Raw genomic sequence first — 17,349 nt, 5'->3', positions numbered from 1 at the left:
TCAAAGTAAAAGAATACAGTTTACTCTTATGAGATTGTGGTTCCTGCGGCGCCTTGCCATTTTGTACGCTAAAACAATGCTCATGTCATAATCCCGTAATGATTATGGGGTATTTTATGAGATTATGAGGTCACGATGAGTCAACTATATATCCATATTAGGTGTATCATTCCCAGTGGGTAATCCATATTCAAATATGAAGTCCCTGTTATCAGACTTATGATTATGAATATTATGTATCAGCCAGATCCATATTTTGAGTTCTAAATTAGTTCCAAACATTTTAATTATCCATCCAACTGGATGGAATTATATGAGTCTCGTTGCGCACACTCCGAAGCCTTAGTGACGATCATGAATGCATGTTATTTTTCTGGTCATTGTAGCACTTTTTCTCAAGTTAATAGGCCTATATACTCATAGATACCCTTAATATTTAATTGTCACAAGTAATGTATGCTACTGCTACGTTTACGTTATGCCCGTAGAGTTATTATACAAGAACGAAGGTTATGTTTCGCTGACTGTCAAGCTTAAGCGTTGAAGATTTGCCAAAGTAAACCTGTCTGACTGACAGGTCAATGAGCCAATGTTCGCTCAGCAAAACGACCCGCTATCAGTGTTGCCAAGTCTGCTAATTATACGCGACTTTGCGCTTATTTGTTTATGTAAAGTTCTCAAACGTTTTCATGTCAAGGACGGACCCCTTCAAATTAAACTACTTGGCCACAGATGCCAGATCTGAAAATAGTTTGTGCCAGGGACCAGGCACGTGCAGAAGGGGGGGCTTTAGTTTGGGCGCTTGAGCCCCTGCCCTTTTGCCGGAGCATTCTTGTAATACAGGTGTGACCCAGCCAACTCTCTAGCATAATGGTCTAATCAGTAGACAGATGGATCCTGCTGCCCCAGGCTTTTTTGCAGATAAAGTATAGTGTTAGACCACGACAGAGGGGTGCTGTCAAGTTGCCGTGTCGAGGCAACCCGATATGGACAGAATAGTAAATTATTTCTCCCCCAAGTTAATGCCAACACTGAGTAATATTTATTTCCCACCATGGAGATGGAGTAACCTTGCGTCAGTGATAGTGACTATCCACCTCTGAGGAAAGTCTGGTAAGACGGGCAGTGTCGGTAGTGGCGGGGCGTTACTATGTCTAGAGACGGACGTAGTATTGAATCACGTGTGCCAGCCTCCCTCTGGCACCCCCGTGGCGCCGGGCCTGCGCCATTAGCATAAGACATTCAATGTAGGCCAACTACATTTCTGGTGTGAAATGGCACGAGGGACGGACCCCACAAAAAGACCACCCCCCCAAAAATTGGCACGGGTTGGGCGCGCACAAATTTGCCCTTTTCTTGGATTTGGGCCCCTGCCCCTTCAGTGCTCTCTGCATGGCGCTGCCTGGGACGATCGTACAAAATATTTTGAATAGGCCTACACAAATCTTGTATGAGAGTCCCTCGAGGGACCCCGGCCCCCATACATACAATTTGTGTATTAAAGATATTTCAAAAAACATCAATTAGTACTTACTCTCTGTACTTTGACCCCCCTGGGGGGTCACGACCCACGGGTTGAGAACCCCTGCTTTAAGAGACCGGCATCCCTTTTCCGCCTTTACTTTTGTCCGTACTTGTGCTCTTGTGCTCAGCCAATCAAATCATCTCTATGGGGTGCTCAGCCAATCGTATCATCGCTATGGGGTGCACACAAACAGACACAGCTAGGCATATGATCGAGGGCTAGCGCCCCTCAAAAATAAATGAAAAATGGTTCTTTCTTTTTTTTCACTTATGTTTTATTGTGAAAAAAGGACAAGAACAGCAGAAAACAACACACGCAAAACTCACAAAGACAATAACAACAACAAAAGAGACAGAAAAAACAAACAAGGGCTGCATTTTTCATACACTACAATACACAATCAAAACAATGTTTGAAATTCTCATACAATATGGGCTGGAGGAAGAGATCCCATTTTTTGAGGGGCGCATATACAGGTTTAATGTTTGTTTTTAGTTAAACAAACATTAAAAACGCCATTGACAATGGACAGAGTTTAATGTTTGTTTAGTCGCTAACAGAAACATTAAATGCCATTAACAATAAAGAGTTTAATGTTTGTTTTGTCTGTGTTTGTTTTACATCACCTAATCATAGCAACATGAGTTAGACTTTAATATATTAGTGCCCCTCACTTCACACAGGTGTGATTTTTATAGAACTTGTCCTCTTGTAGTCTAAGAATAAAAGTTAGTTTTTCCATGATGTATATTTCCTCTGTAATGACCAAAATGGTGTTCTTTCAATCTGTCTCGTATACTTCCTCACAAACCATGTCATCTTCCTCGCATACATCTCCTCTTCCTAATATCATCTCCTCTTCTGCATACACATCTCATTTTCCTTCTTTACAATCATCACGCACGCACGCACGCACGCACACACACACACACCACCACCAGACCTAACCTAACCTTTGACAAACTGCACACCTTATTAGTAACTTGATAATGATATTGATGAAGTACATCAAGACTTTTAGGAACATGTCTGGCTATGAGACAGCCGGCTAAAAAAAAAGGTCAAAAATTGTTTTTCTTTGAAAAGGTTTTTCTACAAAAACTGTTAATAATACAATTGTATTATTCAAAAGTCAAGAGCTGATCATGTGGCCTATCGCCTGTCGTTTCTTTTGGGCTTGTTTTGATAGAACCTGGCAACACTGCCCGCTATCCAGTCATGTTGCAAACGTGGGCAGGACTTCTAAAGAGTGTCAGACGCTACTACGGTTGCGTGCCGTGCAAGTGAGCCGGGGGTAACAAATGTGTTTATTTTCAACAGAATTCAACTTCCAAAAGACTGATCATTATTAACAGTCGCCACCGAAACAGTCATGTATTAATTTGCTTTTGTGTGCTTTTCTTTTAAAGCCTTCATTCTTCTTTGCATGGAACAGTCAAGCCAAGGGCGTTAGAAAGTGACAGTTGGTTTGTGAGCGTGACTGACATTGTGTCAGGAGGAATAACGTTTGTATTGAACAGTATTATTGTGTTGTTATTTTACATGTCAGCTGCTTGAGCACTGTGCTGTATGTGCGGCAACAATATGTCAGTGCCCCTACCTGCCATCGTGCCTGCCGCGCGGAAAGCCACTGCAGCGGTGAGTTTAGTGCCAAAACACACTACAACAACAGAACTACAGTGGTGATTCACACATTGGATTTAGCTGTAAAGTTAGAGCTTTACAAGAACTGTTTATTACAATAACAAATAGCTTATTGCCTATAGCCCCTTTCTCGGGACCCTCGGGCCTCGGTTAGCTTTTCTGAATTTTGGACGTCGCTACCCTAGGGTCCCTCGTAGCTTATTCCACCCTCTATAGGATGCAGATTTACATACTCTCTGTTCACGGAGACCTGGTCGGTCACTTGAGTGTTGGTGAGATGTTTCAAAGATGCATACAACAGCTTTAGGACTAGGAGACCGCGGCAACGTGGGATCAGCACTGAGCCCCTTGTTCACCATGGTGATGGACAGGCTGACAGTCCAGATGAGGTTAGACAATAGACAGGAATCCCCATGGACCATGATGTTTGCAGATGACATTGTGTTATGTAGTGAGAGCAGTGAGCAGGTAGAGGAAAATCTAGAGAGGTGGAGATATGCCCTGGAATTTTGGAAAGGAGAGGAATGAAGGTTAGCCGCAGCAAGACAGAATACATGTGTGTGAATGAGAGGAAGTGGAACAGTAGGTTTCAGGGAGTAGACGTGAAGAAGGTGGAAGGGTCAACATTTCAGAACAATGTAGAGTGTGGAAAAGAGGTGAAGAAACGAGTGCAAGCGAAGCAGGTTGGAATGGGGGGGAGAAAAGTGTCAGGTGTGATAGGAAAGTATCATGAATGAAAGGGAAGGTGTACAAGACAGTGGTGAGAGATCAGCTATGTTGTATGGTTTAGAGACAGTCGCACTGAGGAAAAGACCGGAAGCAGCGCTGGAGGTAGCAGAGACTAAAATGTTGAGGTTCTCTCTGGGAGTAACAAGGATGGATAGGATCAGGAACAGGAACGAGTACATCAGAGGGACAGCGCAGGTCAGATGTTTTGGAGATAAAGGCAGAGAGGCCAGACTGAGATGGTTTGGACACGTACAGAGGAGGGATAGTGAGTAGTATATCGGTAGAATGATGTTGAGGTTGGTACTGCCAGGCAGGAAGCCTAGAGGAAGTCCAAAGAGAAGATTTATGGATGTAGTGAAAGAGGACATGAAGTTAGTTGGTGTGAGAAAAGAGGAGGCAGAGGACAGGGTGAGATCAGATGGAGGCAGATGATTCGCTGTGGCGACCCCTGAAGGGAAAAGGCGAAATCGCCAAGCCATGCTGGCTTGTGTTGTGGTGGAAATTCTTTGTCATTTTTGCCATGGACATACAAAATTACTAGACCAACACATAGAGAGCTAGCCCTAAATGACCATTTACAGGTTATAGGAGGTCCTTGAAAATAAAACGTTTGAGAACCCACTGTACCGGTGGACTTCTATAATATTCCATACATAGTGTCGTAAATCAGTGTCATACATATTCTGAAGAAATCCTGGAGACAGAATTACATTCAGTAACTTGGTCTTACGATCAAAATGAGAAGAACAATATAATGGTGTGTAAAATATTGATGACCTCTGACCTACTGTCACATACTTTATCTGTACATATCTTATTTGTTTTATTTAACCGGTTTCTATCTTTTTCCCTTCTGCTCTCACTCTATCTCTTTCCTCTCACAAAATACTTTGTTTCTGACCTTTATTATTATTCTCTAAAACAGGTGATATTCCTCCATGGTCTCGGTGACAATGGGTAAGTTTGCTCCTCCTCATCTTTACAAAGAATTCTTAAAATCATTCATAATTAACCAAGGATTTAATTTGTTTTAATTTTGTTTGAATCCTAGCTATACCTGGGCAGATGCTTTTACCGGCATCAGGTTACCATATGTGAAATACATCTGTCCACATGCGTAAGTATCAGCAATTGGTGTCTGTAGGCCCTATATATTATTATGCATTTTGCAATGAAATCTCATCTGCTGTTACAGAAGTGAGCAAACTGTCATTTTCTTTTCCTTCCATGGATTACACAGTCCGAAGATGCCTGTATCCATTAATATGAGAATGTCCATGCCTTCTTGGTAAGAACCTTTGGTTTATGTTTAACTTCTGCAAGCAAGGTTGAGGGTTTTGCAGTAGTAGGATACTCACACATTTGTTTTGAATATTTCACAGGTTTGACATATATTCACTGAACTCAGAAGTAGACGAAGACGAGATTGGCATTAAAAGGGCATCAGAGAACAGTATGTGTGTAAGATTTATAGAACTGTTATGATTTTTCTGAATGCAGGTCAAGTTATATACAGAACTTGTCTAATTTAAAAAGTGGCATTTCATCTCTTCACACAGTCAAAGCCATGATAGACCAAGAGGTGAAGAATGGAATACCCTCCCACAGAATAATGCTAGGTGGATTTTCACAGGTAATGCATTGCATGTAGGTTAGACATTTTCATTGCAAGCTTTCGGTCTATTGACCTTCTTCAGACATGAAGAGGGCACTAGCTCCATTCACTGACAATGTGGACGAGCAAATCGGTATTTTTGTCCTACACAAAGACATTTGTGTAGGATTCATTGTCAAATTCCCATTGACAATGAATGGAGAATTTTACGTAGTGTCTGAGCAAATGGGCTTAGTTTCTATTTTTGTCCACACAAACCTTAAATTCCCATTGACAATGAATGGAGAAATTTACGCCATAGTGTCTGAGCAAATAGGCAGTGTCTATTTTACTTCATGATGATGTATGATGATAAGGGCGCCCCTCACTTCACACGGGTGTGATTTTTTTCCCCATTTATAAACATTTGTTATTCCAGCACCTCACCTAAATCTATCAGATGGGCGGTGGCTTTTTCACATTTTAGAAGAATCTTCCATAAAACCCAGATAAAGGCAAAGGTTAAAGCCTCAATCTGCAATGTCTTCAACTGGCTGATTACATGTAGTAGTAGACTATGTAGAACAGCAATAACATAGCTTTTGTGTGCTGGGACTCATTTCACGCTGTTTCACAAACAGATTAGGACTGACAAAAGATTTCAGTCATGAGATTTTATTTTCATTCCATGTAATCGACACTAGTAGTACCTATATGAAATGGGGGGAATGTACAGTATATGTATTTTATTTGTAAGCGTTTGCTTGTCTATGCAGGGTGGTGCGCTGTCTCTGTACACGGCTCTGACCACTCACCAGAAGCTGGCAGGCGTGGTGGGTCTGAGCTGCTGGCTCCCTCTCAGGAAATCCTTCCCACAGGTACGGTGGCGTGGGGGGGGGGGGGGGGGTGATTTAAGCAGCCTGTTATGTGCCAGTTGCTCTTTACAATCATGTTTTAATACCAACCAGAGAGATCTCAGTGACTTGTGAAATTGGTATAGGCCTCGCTGTAAAATTATCAGGGTTTCCCTGATCAAGGCTTAATCTATAATAATCCAATGATGATAATCCCTAATCGTTTCTATTCTCAGGCATGTGCCAACAATGTTAACAGAGACATGCACCTCCTGCAATGCCACGGAGACGCCGACCCCCTGGTTCCCTTTTTCTACGGTACTCAGACCAACGACAAGATGAAGAGCCTCATCAATCCGAAAAATGTCTCCTTCAAGAAGTACCGGGGACTGGCTCACAATGCCTGCGCAGAGGTCTGTAAAAAGAAGTCTGAGTCTAATAAAGCCTGGTTGTCTACACCAAATAAGACCTAAACCCTGATTTATACTTGGTGCTCAGTAGCTCACAACACGTGCTTGTAGACCTGCTTTTAACCGCAGGCAACGCCAGTGTGCAACTAAGTATAACTCAGGCTTAAAGGACCACTTCACCACTTTTCAACATCTCTTCATATAATTGGTCCTCACTAATGTTCATGATAAAACACCACCATTTTTTCCTACTCAGTCTGTGTCTCATAGGAGGGCTTTGGGCAGTTCGGACTCCCGTCCACCAGTGACATCATCATTAGGCAAGACAAGATTTGTTTTAAAATATATTTAGATTTTTATTATCGTGAGAACGATGGCTTCAACTTTTGCATTGCAACTTTTCAGGAAAAGAAAGCCTGGATTCACCATCGATGATGTCACTGGTGGACGGGTTTCTGAACTGCCCACAGCCCTCCTATGAGACACAGACTGAGTAGGAAAAAATTGTGGTATTTTATCATGAACATTAGTGAGGACCAATTATAGGAAGAGATGTTGAAAAGTGGTGAAGTGGTCCTTTAAGTGGTGTGAACCGCCCTGCAAATGTGCAAACAAATAATGAAAATTGTAGATCATTAATAATTATTAGTGCTATAATAGGAAAGGTATATTGACTGAAAGATTGACACATATTGTAAACGATAGCAAAAGCTGTGCAAAAGTGACCTTTAAAAGTAGCATAATTCCAAAAAGCTTCACATTTCCTTTTGGCCCAAGGGTGGCGCTAGAGGAAAGGCTGTGGGGGTAACCGAACACAGTGGAGTTCATGACATATCTTGTGTTGACATTTTGGATTGAGGATGGTTGCAAGAGGAACGGTGATGGGGTCTCTCATATGTTTAGGGCTCATCCTCGTGACCAAGAGTTCAAAACATTTAATAATCCCTATCTAATCAGATCATATTTTGAAATCCTACGGTATATTTTGTGATCCTGGATCAAACAATCCAGCCACATTTTGTCCCAGTACTTCAAAGAAATTCAGGATAGGATCGTCTTGATCCATTTCAAGATGACCCAATCCTGAATGTCAGTGTTTTTTCATACTGGGATTAGGATATGAAGAGGAACATAGAAAGCCAGTATAGACAATTAGAGGCATTCCTTAACCACTTAAACCCTGAATATTTGCTTGTATGACAATAAAAAAAAACACAGTTACACAGTATGATTTTGAGGGACCATGGAAGTGCTCAGCAAGTTGCATGGCAATGCATGACTCATTACATTTAGAGTTGTTTAAACAATGCTTTGTACTGCAGATGTATGAAATATTCTGCACAAATACAGTACATATTTAATCTCTAGCACATCTATCTTATGCCCCCCACAGGAAATATTGGATATCAAGAAATTCATAGAAAAACATCTTCCCCCCATCACTGAGAACCTGTGAGTTGCTGTGCACCTATACAGGACCACCATTAGTTCTTTCTAGGAACGCCTCGACTCCAGTGACGCTCCATAGACCTACTGCAGTGGGGAACCACAGACCGACTTGAATCCATAAACTTCGCTGCTACTGATACACAGGGCTATCTCGGGCCACGGACTAGCCTGGAAGAGGCATGACTGAAATTACACTGTAATCCAGATGGGAGTCTCCACACAATTGTCAGTGTTACATTAGAGCAGGGGTTCTCAACCTGTGGATCGGGACCCCTGACATGATTTTGGGGGGGGTCCTCGGGTGACCGTGAAGTGACAATTTGAGGACTTTTATTTAAGACCTGAAAAAAGAGAAGAAACGAATACCATTATGTCAATCAATCTGTGGAACCGAGTCCAAACAAAATGGCATGTCTCAACTCCTACAATTCCAAGTGCTTGTTATGGTGGGGGGTCCCCTGTTCAAATATGATTCTTTTAGGGGGTCCTCAGTTCAAATATGATTATTTTGGGGGGTACTCAGTTCAAACCTGATTATTTTGAGAAGTCCTCAGTTCAAATATCTTTGATTGTTTTGGAGGGTTCCCAGTTCAAATATTATTATTTGGGGGGTCCAGATCGCGGCCTGAAAAGGTTGAGAACCAATGCATTAGTAACGTTAGTATCCATTGCTATAGCGGTGTGTTTCTGAGAAAAGCCATCTCCTGCAGGAACCCAATTGTATTGGGAAAAACTAGGGCTATAATTAAGGTTTACAGTATTACCTATGTTGATATCTCACAATAAATGAACTGTTAAGTTATGTTGACTGAAAAGATATTTCATCATTTGCACAGTCTGAAGAGGTACATTATTTCACGACCCATACAAATGGCTTAATATGTAATCGACAGTATATACGTAAGTTAAAACTTGTGTGGTACTGACCAAATTGACCTCTTCTATATATATTCATGTCACACATTAGCAAAAGTAACGCAACATATGTTACATCTGTGCTTTATTTAATTTGTGAGAATTTAAATAGCTTTCACACAAATTAATCAGAAATATACAAATATATCAGTGGTCTTAGTTATTATCAGTTTAATCATACCTGTTCTTTTGTAAATTAAATATCATGACTAACATCACATTATTTATATACACGCAGGCAAGATCTATTTTAAGGTATCAGCCCCATTAGTTGTAAAAACTACATTGTCTTTGAGAAGAGCTTAAAGCACCAGTATTGTTTGAATTCATAGTGACACGGTTCACGGCTGAAGGTGTGGAGTGTAAAAGATCTAATGCCAAGGCACTTTCCTCCTTCTTTAGTTAATATTAAAATTAAGCCTATTGTCTACAAGAACTCAATATGCATTGAGGCTGATGACAAACCTAAACACAGATGCAGTGCTCACAGATGCATGCATTCCCTCATAAATCAATGTAGAAAAGTGCAAAATCAAGCACAAGGGTACATACATGTCACTAATGCTGGACCTAGCATTTGTTCTTGTTTGCTCCTAGCATTTTTTGCTAAGTAAAGCTAAGGTAAATAAACAGTATAATTACAGCTGGATAAAGATTGTTTGCAAGTACTGTTCATTTACCCGTTGATCTCTTCTACACAGATTGAACCGCAAAAGAAACATGAACCCCTTTTTTGTGTCTGGGACGCATGCGCCTTTGAAAAAAAACTAAGTGGTGATAAAGTAGCTCTGGTCCAGAGCGGTAGCAAGTTCTCTGTTAGGAGTGGTGCTATATCCCTTGCACTGAAACTTCCACGACCATGCCAGGTCTCCAACTGTAGCCAACTGTAAATGAAAGAAAACCATGTTTTACTTGAGTAAAATACTCAATACTGCAATATAGAAATACTCTGTTACAAGTAAATGTCTGGAATTCAAAATGTACTTGAGTAAAAGTACCAAAAGTAAATGTATATAACAATCTTTTGAAAATGGAACATCTACAAGCTCACATTGTGAGCTTGTATATCGGCTATTTTCAAATGGCCAACATGAAGTGGTTAATAATTTATGTTTTGTAATAATAAACAAAATCTACAAAGTAACTATAGTTAACTAAAGTTTTCAAATAAATGTAGTGGAGTAAAGGTACAATATTTGCATCCGAGATGTAGTACTAGTAGAGTACAAGTAAAAGTATTGGAAATTGGAAATATTTCAGTAAAGTAAAAGTACCTCAAAATGTTACTTAAGTACAGTACTTGAGTAAATCATGTACTACTTAGTTACTTTCCACCAATGCAAGATCTGGGCAATATAAATGAACATTGACCAGATCTGTAGAGGGTGCAGTTGAGTAAAAAACAAACAAACAACACAAAATAAATCTGTCTTGGGGACCTAATTCGTTTTTCTGCCCAAAAGGTGTATCATACAGAGAAGTTGGGGTCCCGAGACGTTTCCCACCATGGAGAATAGTCTTTCAACAACACAAAACAGCCACTGTTTCGGTGGGAAGCGAAATGTTTTTTTTCTTTATTCACTACAGTTGGAGACCTCGGGCGGTAGAGGAAGTTTCAGTCCATGGGAACAGCACCGCTGCTAACAGGAGTGTTGGAGAGAATTCGCTAACGCTCCGGACCAGAGCTACAGTGATAAAGATCGTCTATGGCCCCGGGGGAGGCTCTCTCAGACTCGTCATTAGATCTGAGTACGCCTGTGAGTTCATGTAGCGTGGATACGAGTCTCTCTGCATCAGCGTGTAGATCTGTTGTTGTGCGTCGTCGAACGTGTGCGACGTGGGCTCCAGCATGTTGTGGTTGATCACTTCTCGAACTCGCGAGTCCAGACTGACCTGCGAAGGGTTAAGAGCAAAAGAAACACAGTACATCTCCATTATACTCTGGCATTAAATAAAATGCATTTGTCGCCATTTGGGTTTGATGATGAACTGAAACATGTAAGTCTGATGTGTGTATTTCTATAAACAATACAGTTTATGGTAAGTCTTTGTGTTGAATTAAGACAGGATATTGGTGCTTATCTACAGTTTTATCTATATTAACCTTTATTTATAACCGGGCAAAATGGGTTCAGAACAGATTCTTCTTTACAATCATGGCCAAAAGGCAAAGGCCTCTTAAGGACAGGGGGATGGCGGCTGAATCATCATTCAGGATGAAAACAGATAAATTCTGTACAACACAATATAATAAATCACAAAACACAGTAAAGAGAAAACACAATCAAATAAAAACAATTTAAAAAGAAAACCACACATTACTGTAGAGACCAAATACAACAAACCAGAAAAGTGTGCTCCTCGGGCTCGGAGCACAGATCTACGTCCGGCCAGGCTTCCTATGCAGGGCTGTGTCAGTCATGAGGTGCGTGATAATCGTTTCCCTTGTATGAGCGGGGCAAGATGCGGTTTCTGATTGGCCGAAACTGGGTAGGGAGCACTCAGCTGTGTTCGCTTGGACCGCGTGCAAGGCGGTGTTGACGTTTCTGAGGTGTGAGAATTTACGATTCTGTCCCTATCGTCGGGACATAACTCGGACGGTGCTGAGTCGGCTGAAGCTTGACTTTGCGTACTTCTCGTGGCTCAAGTCTGCGTCAGACCTACGACGTGCCTCCGTCGGGGTGTTCGACAACAAACGATCCCTCACCCTCACCTCAACACACTCATCCTAAGAATACACATTTAGCGTGGGATCCAGCCGCCAGGATTATGTGAAAGCTGCGGGGGGAAATGCAGGAGCTTGTATATACGACAGACGGCGCAACTATTTAGGTTTGTGACCACTATGGTCAGAAGTGAAAGGGCTTTTGCAGAAATTTGGGGATGATTTTGATTGATTGATTGATTGAATACTTTATTAAGTACAGTAGTACAGTAAAAAAAAGGATGACACAAAGCGTGGGAGGTGGGGTGTGTGTGTGGGTTGTAGATAAGCTGTTTTTGTATATAGGGTCTATCTATAGCCACAATCTGGTAAATATAATTGCAGGCAAAATTAAAGTCTTATCACATGGCACACAAGAGCATTTGATAATGTCAGATAATTTAAGGCCATCGGCGGAAATCCGGCCTGGCGGAGATAATGAACAGGGCTAACATTCAGAAGGAACAACAGCACTTGAGTCCATGTCCATAATTAATAGTCTTTAAAGGGTGATTTAGGGACAAATGTTTTACAAAACAAATGTTTTCCAGTCTTGAAACAACGGCAAAAGGTTTATTTTTTGGACCTTTCAACAGAATGAAAGGAGCAGAATGAGTGTTGTTTGTACACAGCAGTTGGTATGCAACAGCTGACACAGACAGTTGTAGATGGGGGCAAACCAAGGAAAGGGGGGGCAAACAATAACAGCCCTGTGTAATGTGTCGTTGTGGGAGCTCACCTCCTTAGGGGAAAGAATCGAGACAAAGTCCTCGTATATCTGACGAACTTTCTCCTCCACCACAGTCTTGTTCGTCTCCTTTTTTAGATCCTCGCAGACCAGCCAGAACATCATGTTCTCCTCGCTGAACTCTGTCCGTAGGAACTGCCTGAAGCAGCATCGACCCGCTGCGCTTTTCATTATCCTGTCGAACGACATGGACCAGGAGGTTGCGTCCTCAAACGTCGGCTTGATGCTTGAAGAGAGAAAAGGAAGAGAGCCATATAGCCTTTATTATTTTTGGGGTTATATCGGTGTTGTTAAACTGATTTGAGTCATTTGGATTCCATAGAAGTCAGCATGTCTTCTATGGAAGCATGTCGTGCAAATACTCAGATCTACACGCTCACAACACATTGTGCTGCCTGCATGACGTGCTATTTTCAGTTATTAGTTTTTGAAGTGGATAAACTAGCAGTAGAACACATTCAGAAGCATCTTCAATAAAACACAAATGGTCAGATTTCATAAAAGCAAAAGGTCAAAGCCTCAATCTGTGGTTTCTTCAACTGGTTGACTGTATAATGTAGAACAGCAGCAACAGGTTTCAGAATTATGTATGAATTAATATCTAAACATCGTCATCTTACATACTGTGTAATTATTTATAGGACACAGCACTAGTCACAAATCACAGATTGTGACCATAAAGTGGTTCAGTCATGAGATTTTATTTTTGCTTTATTCTGTGGCTATTGAGTCTACAGACAAGTTGAGACAACAATGGCAAACTTTGTGAGAGATAAGCAGCACATGGGAAATTTTGCATGCAGTGCTTTGGCCATTTACCTTTCATCAAATTGAAGGTTCAAGTCGGCGGTCCTACTCTCATAGGTCGTTTCTCTCTGAATCGTGTCATCTTTGTTCCCTCCAAGAGTCAAACTGTGAAAGTGTAAAAAAACAACCTTTTACTAGATTGGGGTTCTCAACCTTTTTGGCTGGGGACTCCAGGACAGCTACAATAACCTTAATAAAAGAGAAAATACATCAAAGAAATACTGATGCCTGATATAATATGTAAACTCTTAATTTCCATTTTCCATCCATTCAGTTGCATAAAAATACAAAATAAAAATAAAATCTGAAAATAATCTGGTGACCCCCAAAAATTATTTGGCGACCCCCATAGGGGTCACGTCCCACATGTTAGGAACCCCTGTATCTAGAGCACAGAAGTCTGTCATCACTGCCGCTAGAGGGCGCTATCCGCCTGCGTCACAGCATTATTAATATTTTTTGTATTGGAATTCACATAGGGGAAGATTTTGTCATATACGAACTGTCAAAAATAACTGACGCTAAAAAAGTACTAATTTATCTCAATAATGTAATGTGTGTCGTTTATGGCATAAACAACACAGAGACAAAATCGCTGAGTGATTTGTTTGTTTTTGGAAGACAGTTCTTATATGACGTGATATTTGCCAATGGGAATTCCAATACAGAGATAATTACGTGACCCAGGGGTAGTGGGAGTGACGTCAGGACTTAATCACACAGGTGGCTTTGACACCTGTGTGCACTGTGTGCACTGATTTGCTTGTTGACATCCGTTTAAAGTCCAGCCATTTTTTCCATTTCCTTAAAGCGTTGCTCTGAGCCGACACTAGCATAAATAAATATATTTACTGCATGTCTGAAACAATTGAACCCACTACCATTTTACTACAACATCCACAAAAGCGAGACCAAGATCCTCAAGACCAACACAGCCAACACCAACGCAATCACACTGGATGGCGAGGCATTGGATGAAGTCGAAGCCTTTACCTATCTAGGCAGTGTGATTGACACGCAGGGTGGCACAGACGCCGATGTTAGAGCTCGGATCCAAGAAGCCTGCGCGGCATTCATCCAATTACGGAACATCTGGAGTTCCAAAGAACTGACCCCCAACACCAAAGTCAGGTTCTTCAACAGTAACGTCAAGGCGGTCCTCCTATACGGAGCAGAGACATGGAGAACTACAGCGGCCACCATCAAGAAAGTGCAGGTCTTCACTAACAGCTGCCTACGGAAGATCCTCCACATCCGATGGCCAGACACCATGTCTGGGGCGACTGTGGCTCAAGAGGTAGAGCAGGTCGTCCAATGATCCATGGGTCGGCGGTTCGAATCCCGGCTCCTCCTGGCTACATGTCGAAGTGTCCTTGGGCAAGACACTGAACCCCAAATTGCTCCCGATGTGCTGGTTGGTACCTTGCATGGCTTCCGCCGCAATCGGTGTGTGAATGTGTGTGTGAATGGGTGAATGTAATGCACAATCTATGTAAAGCGCCTTGGATAAAGGCGCTATATAAATGCACCATTTACCATTTACCATCAGAACTCTGGCAGAGAACAAACCAGCTGCCAGCAGAAGAGGAGATAAGAAAACGCTGATGGAGATGGATAGGCCACACCCTACGAAAGCCCGCAATCATCATCATTAGACAAGCTCTGACATGGAACCCGCAGGGCAAGCAGAAAAGGGGTCGCCCAAGAAACACCTGGCGCAGAGACCTGGAGGCAGACAACAAGACCATGAAGATGACCTGGAACCAGCTGGAGAGAACAGCCCAAGACAGAGATGACCTGGAACCAGCTGGAGAGAACAGCCCAAGACAGAGATGCCACAGAAAAGTAAACGAATCGGGGGTAAAATATGTTCGTGAACGAACGTAAATGACAAACAAGACTTCCATCTCGGCTGTCAGAAGCTGTAGTTCCAGACAAAGATTATGGAATAGTTGTCTTGTCTGGCTATGCGAGACTACTGTTGTCTTCTCAGCCACTGTCATCGATATGTAACTTAGAGTAGATACGTCCACGTTCAAGTGCCTCATAATTCCATTGTGATTTCTTTGCCACCTGAACAAAAACGTATTTTTGAGGGGTGTTAACCCCTCCTATGTCCAGCTTTGAGGGTTTGTGTAAACAAACATTGAAGACAAAAGTGTGTAAAACACAAACATTGAAGACAAAATGAGGACGCAAATTGTGATTGGCCAGAATGAGATGATGTATGATGACGTATTATGATAATAATACGTCATCTCACTTGACACGGGTGTGATTTATTTTTTTCCACACAGCTGATGAAAAACGTCAATGCATATCCATTTTGTTTGCAGCCTATGCAAACTTTGATACATGACCTCTGCTCTGTCCAAAACTACCTACTTTTCAGGATTCAAATTAAAAAATAGCAAAAGTACAGATCGACAAGCTCAAAACTAAATCCGTTAATGTACGTGAAAAAACAAACAAAAAAACAGTTAGAAGTTAGAACATGGAGGTTTCTGCCCGACAGCAACGTTATGTAATTGAAATGTTCTGCACACCTGAAGTGGCCTTCACCTGTAGGCTAATATGCACCAGGTGAGCAGCAGTTGCTGCTGTGTGACCGTTTTATACATCTTGGGAATATAGCTTCTGTAGCCTTGCAGCAATTAGCCAAAGTTAATTGAGATAGATGTGGAGGACAGCACAGTGTAATCATCCTCTACCCCAGCGGAGTGAATTAGCATGGACACAACTCTGCACACAACAGGTTGTCTGTCCTAAGAGACCAGCCACAACCGAGAGAAGGAGCAACCATATCCTTTCCTCCCCCAGGCAAGCATGATGAAACATCCTGGTCCATTGAGATGCCGCCGTGTGGGCGACGGATATACTGTTCTCTTCTTGTCATGTGTGGGTAGCAGAGGGCACGATCGAGAGAACTGCATCGAAGTCTGCTGCTCATGACAACGTATCCCACGGATAGTGTTATTCAGTGAGGTGATATGTTGTTCGTCGTATTTATTTCCCACGCTATGAAGAATATCGGTGACCGATAGCTCAGGGTTAAGCCGTGAATCTACCACAGATGAAATGTACAGAAGCCTCCTTCCTTTCTAATGCTTCCAAGGAATGTTTAATGTTTGGTGTTAGTGGCCAAATAAATGTACTTACACTTTACTTACACTTACCAGGAGCAGCTACAGCAGCAGCACCAACAGAAGCAGCAGGCGTTGTTTGAGCCATTGCTGGGGGCGTTCCCCATTGTTAACGTCGGGTGTAGTTGTACGACTCTGGCCCCTGTGTCGTGGTGCAACTGCAACTGTCTCTTGCGCATCTCAATACGTTCTGAACCCATGGACTGCAAAGAGACACAAAACAGAATCGTATAATAGCACTGGTTCCCAAACAGTGGGTAGGGAGTAGGGACCCATTTGTAGGTAAAGCAAGAACGCCCGCACGACTCCAATGTCTTAGTTACTCTAGTCTGTACCCATTTGTAGGTAGCAGACACATTTGTATGTGTCCCTTTAATATATATATATATTTTTTTCATAATTTCATGAAGAAATAAAAGAAAAATCTACGAAATTACATAAATTACAAAACAAATGTTTAAGAAGTATAGTGAAAATATTACTGCATCAAAAATAATCAACACACTTTACTATAAAAACTGTTAAAGCATTGGTCAAATTGTCAAATAATAAAGAGGCAAACATTGAAAATAGACGATCACGTGAGGCATACTCAAGCTTGTAGATCAGCTATTTTCATTTATATGTGAGGGGGGGGGGGGGTTATGATTATTTGGGAGGGGGTCCCCCTATAGCTGTTATGATTATTGGGGAGGGGGTCCCCCTATTGCTGTTATGATTATTTGGGAGGGTCATGGCCTGAAAAGGTTGAGTATAGGCCCATATGTTTGTTTTCTTTTTGGAAAACACTGGAGATAATCACCATTAGGCAATAACATGCACTGCAT

The 17,349-nt window shown here is 41.8% G+C and overlaps 2 protein-coding genes across 4 annotated transcripts in view; one reads left to right on the top strand and one right to left on the bottom strand.

Moving 5' to 3' along the window:
- The first annotated feature begins 2,750 nt into the window (after positions 1-2,750).
- LOC306913578 (acyl-protein thioesterase 1-like) lies at positions 2,751-9,007 on the top strand. Of its 3 annotated transcripts, none has more exons than XM_079490330.1 (10): positions 2,751-2,819; positions 3,075-3,163; positions 4,824-4,855; positions 4,950-5,015; positions 5,139-5,186; positions 5,281-5,351; positions 5,458-5,531; positions 6,269-6,370; positions 6,583-6,759; positions 8,150-9,007. In XM_079490330.1, the coding sequence occupies exons 2-10, from the start codon at positions 3,095-3,097 to the stop codon at positions 8,210-8,212; spliced, it is 702 nt and encodes a 233-aa protein (XP_079346456.1). In that variant the 5' UTR covers positions 2,751-2,819; positions 3,075-3,094; the 3' UTR covers positions 8,213-9,007. The 3 variants fall into 3 exon arrangements, with proteins under 3 accessions (XP_079346456.1, XP_079346457.1, XP_079346455.1); XM_079490331.1 differs by having other exon boundaries at positions 2,771-2,808; XM_079490329.1 differs by having other exon boundaries at positions 2,786-3,163.
- Positions 9,008-10,452: 1,445 nt separating this feature from the next.
- The window catches only part of LOC306912862 (regulator of G-protein signaling 20-like), a gene marked incomplete at its 5' end in the record, with an annotated part of 65,914 nt that continues 59,017 nt past the window's right edge, over positions 10,453-17,349 (bottom strand). Inside the window, 3 exons of the mRNA XM_079489317.1 lie at positions 10,453-11,013; positions 12,564-12,798; positions 16,556-16,725. Of these exons, the coding sequence (XP_079345443.1) occupies positions 10,825-11,013; positions 12,564-12,798; positions 16,556-16,725 (594 nt within the window). The 3' untranslated portion in view covers positions 10,453-10,824. The remainder of the gene's footprint in view (positions 11,014-12,563; positions 12,799-16,555; positions 16,726-17,349) is intronic.

The sequence above is a fragment of the Electrona antarctica genome (assembly GCF_951216825.1).
Source record: "Electrona antarctica genome assembly, chromosome: 20".
Taxonomy (NCBI): domain Eukaryota; kingdom Metazoa; phylum Chordata; class Actinopteri; order Myctophiformes; family Myctophidae; genus Electrona; species Electrona antarctica.
The sequence above is the reverse complement of the archived record's forward strand: the minus strand, read 5'-3'. Positions and strand labels throughout refer to the sequence as shown.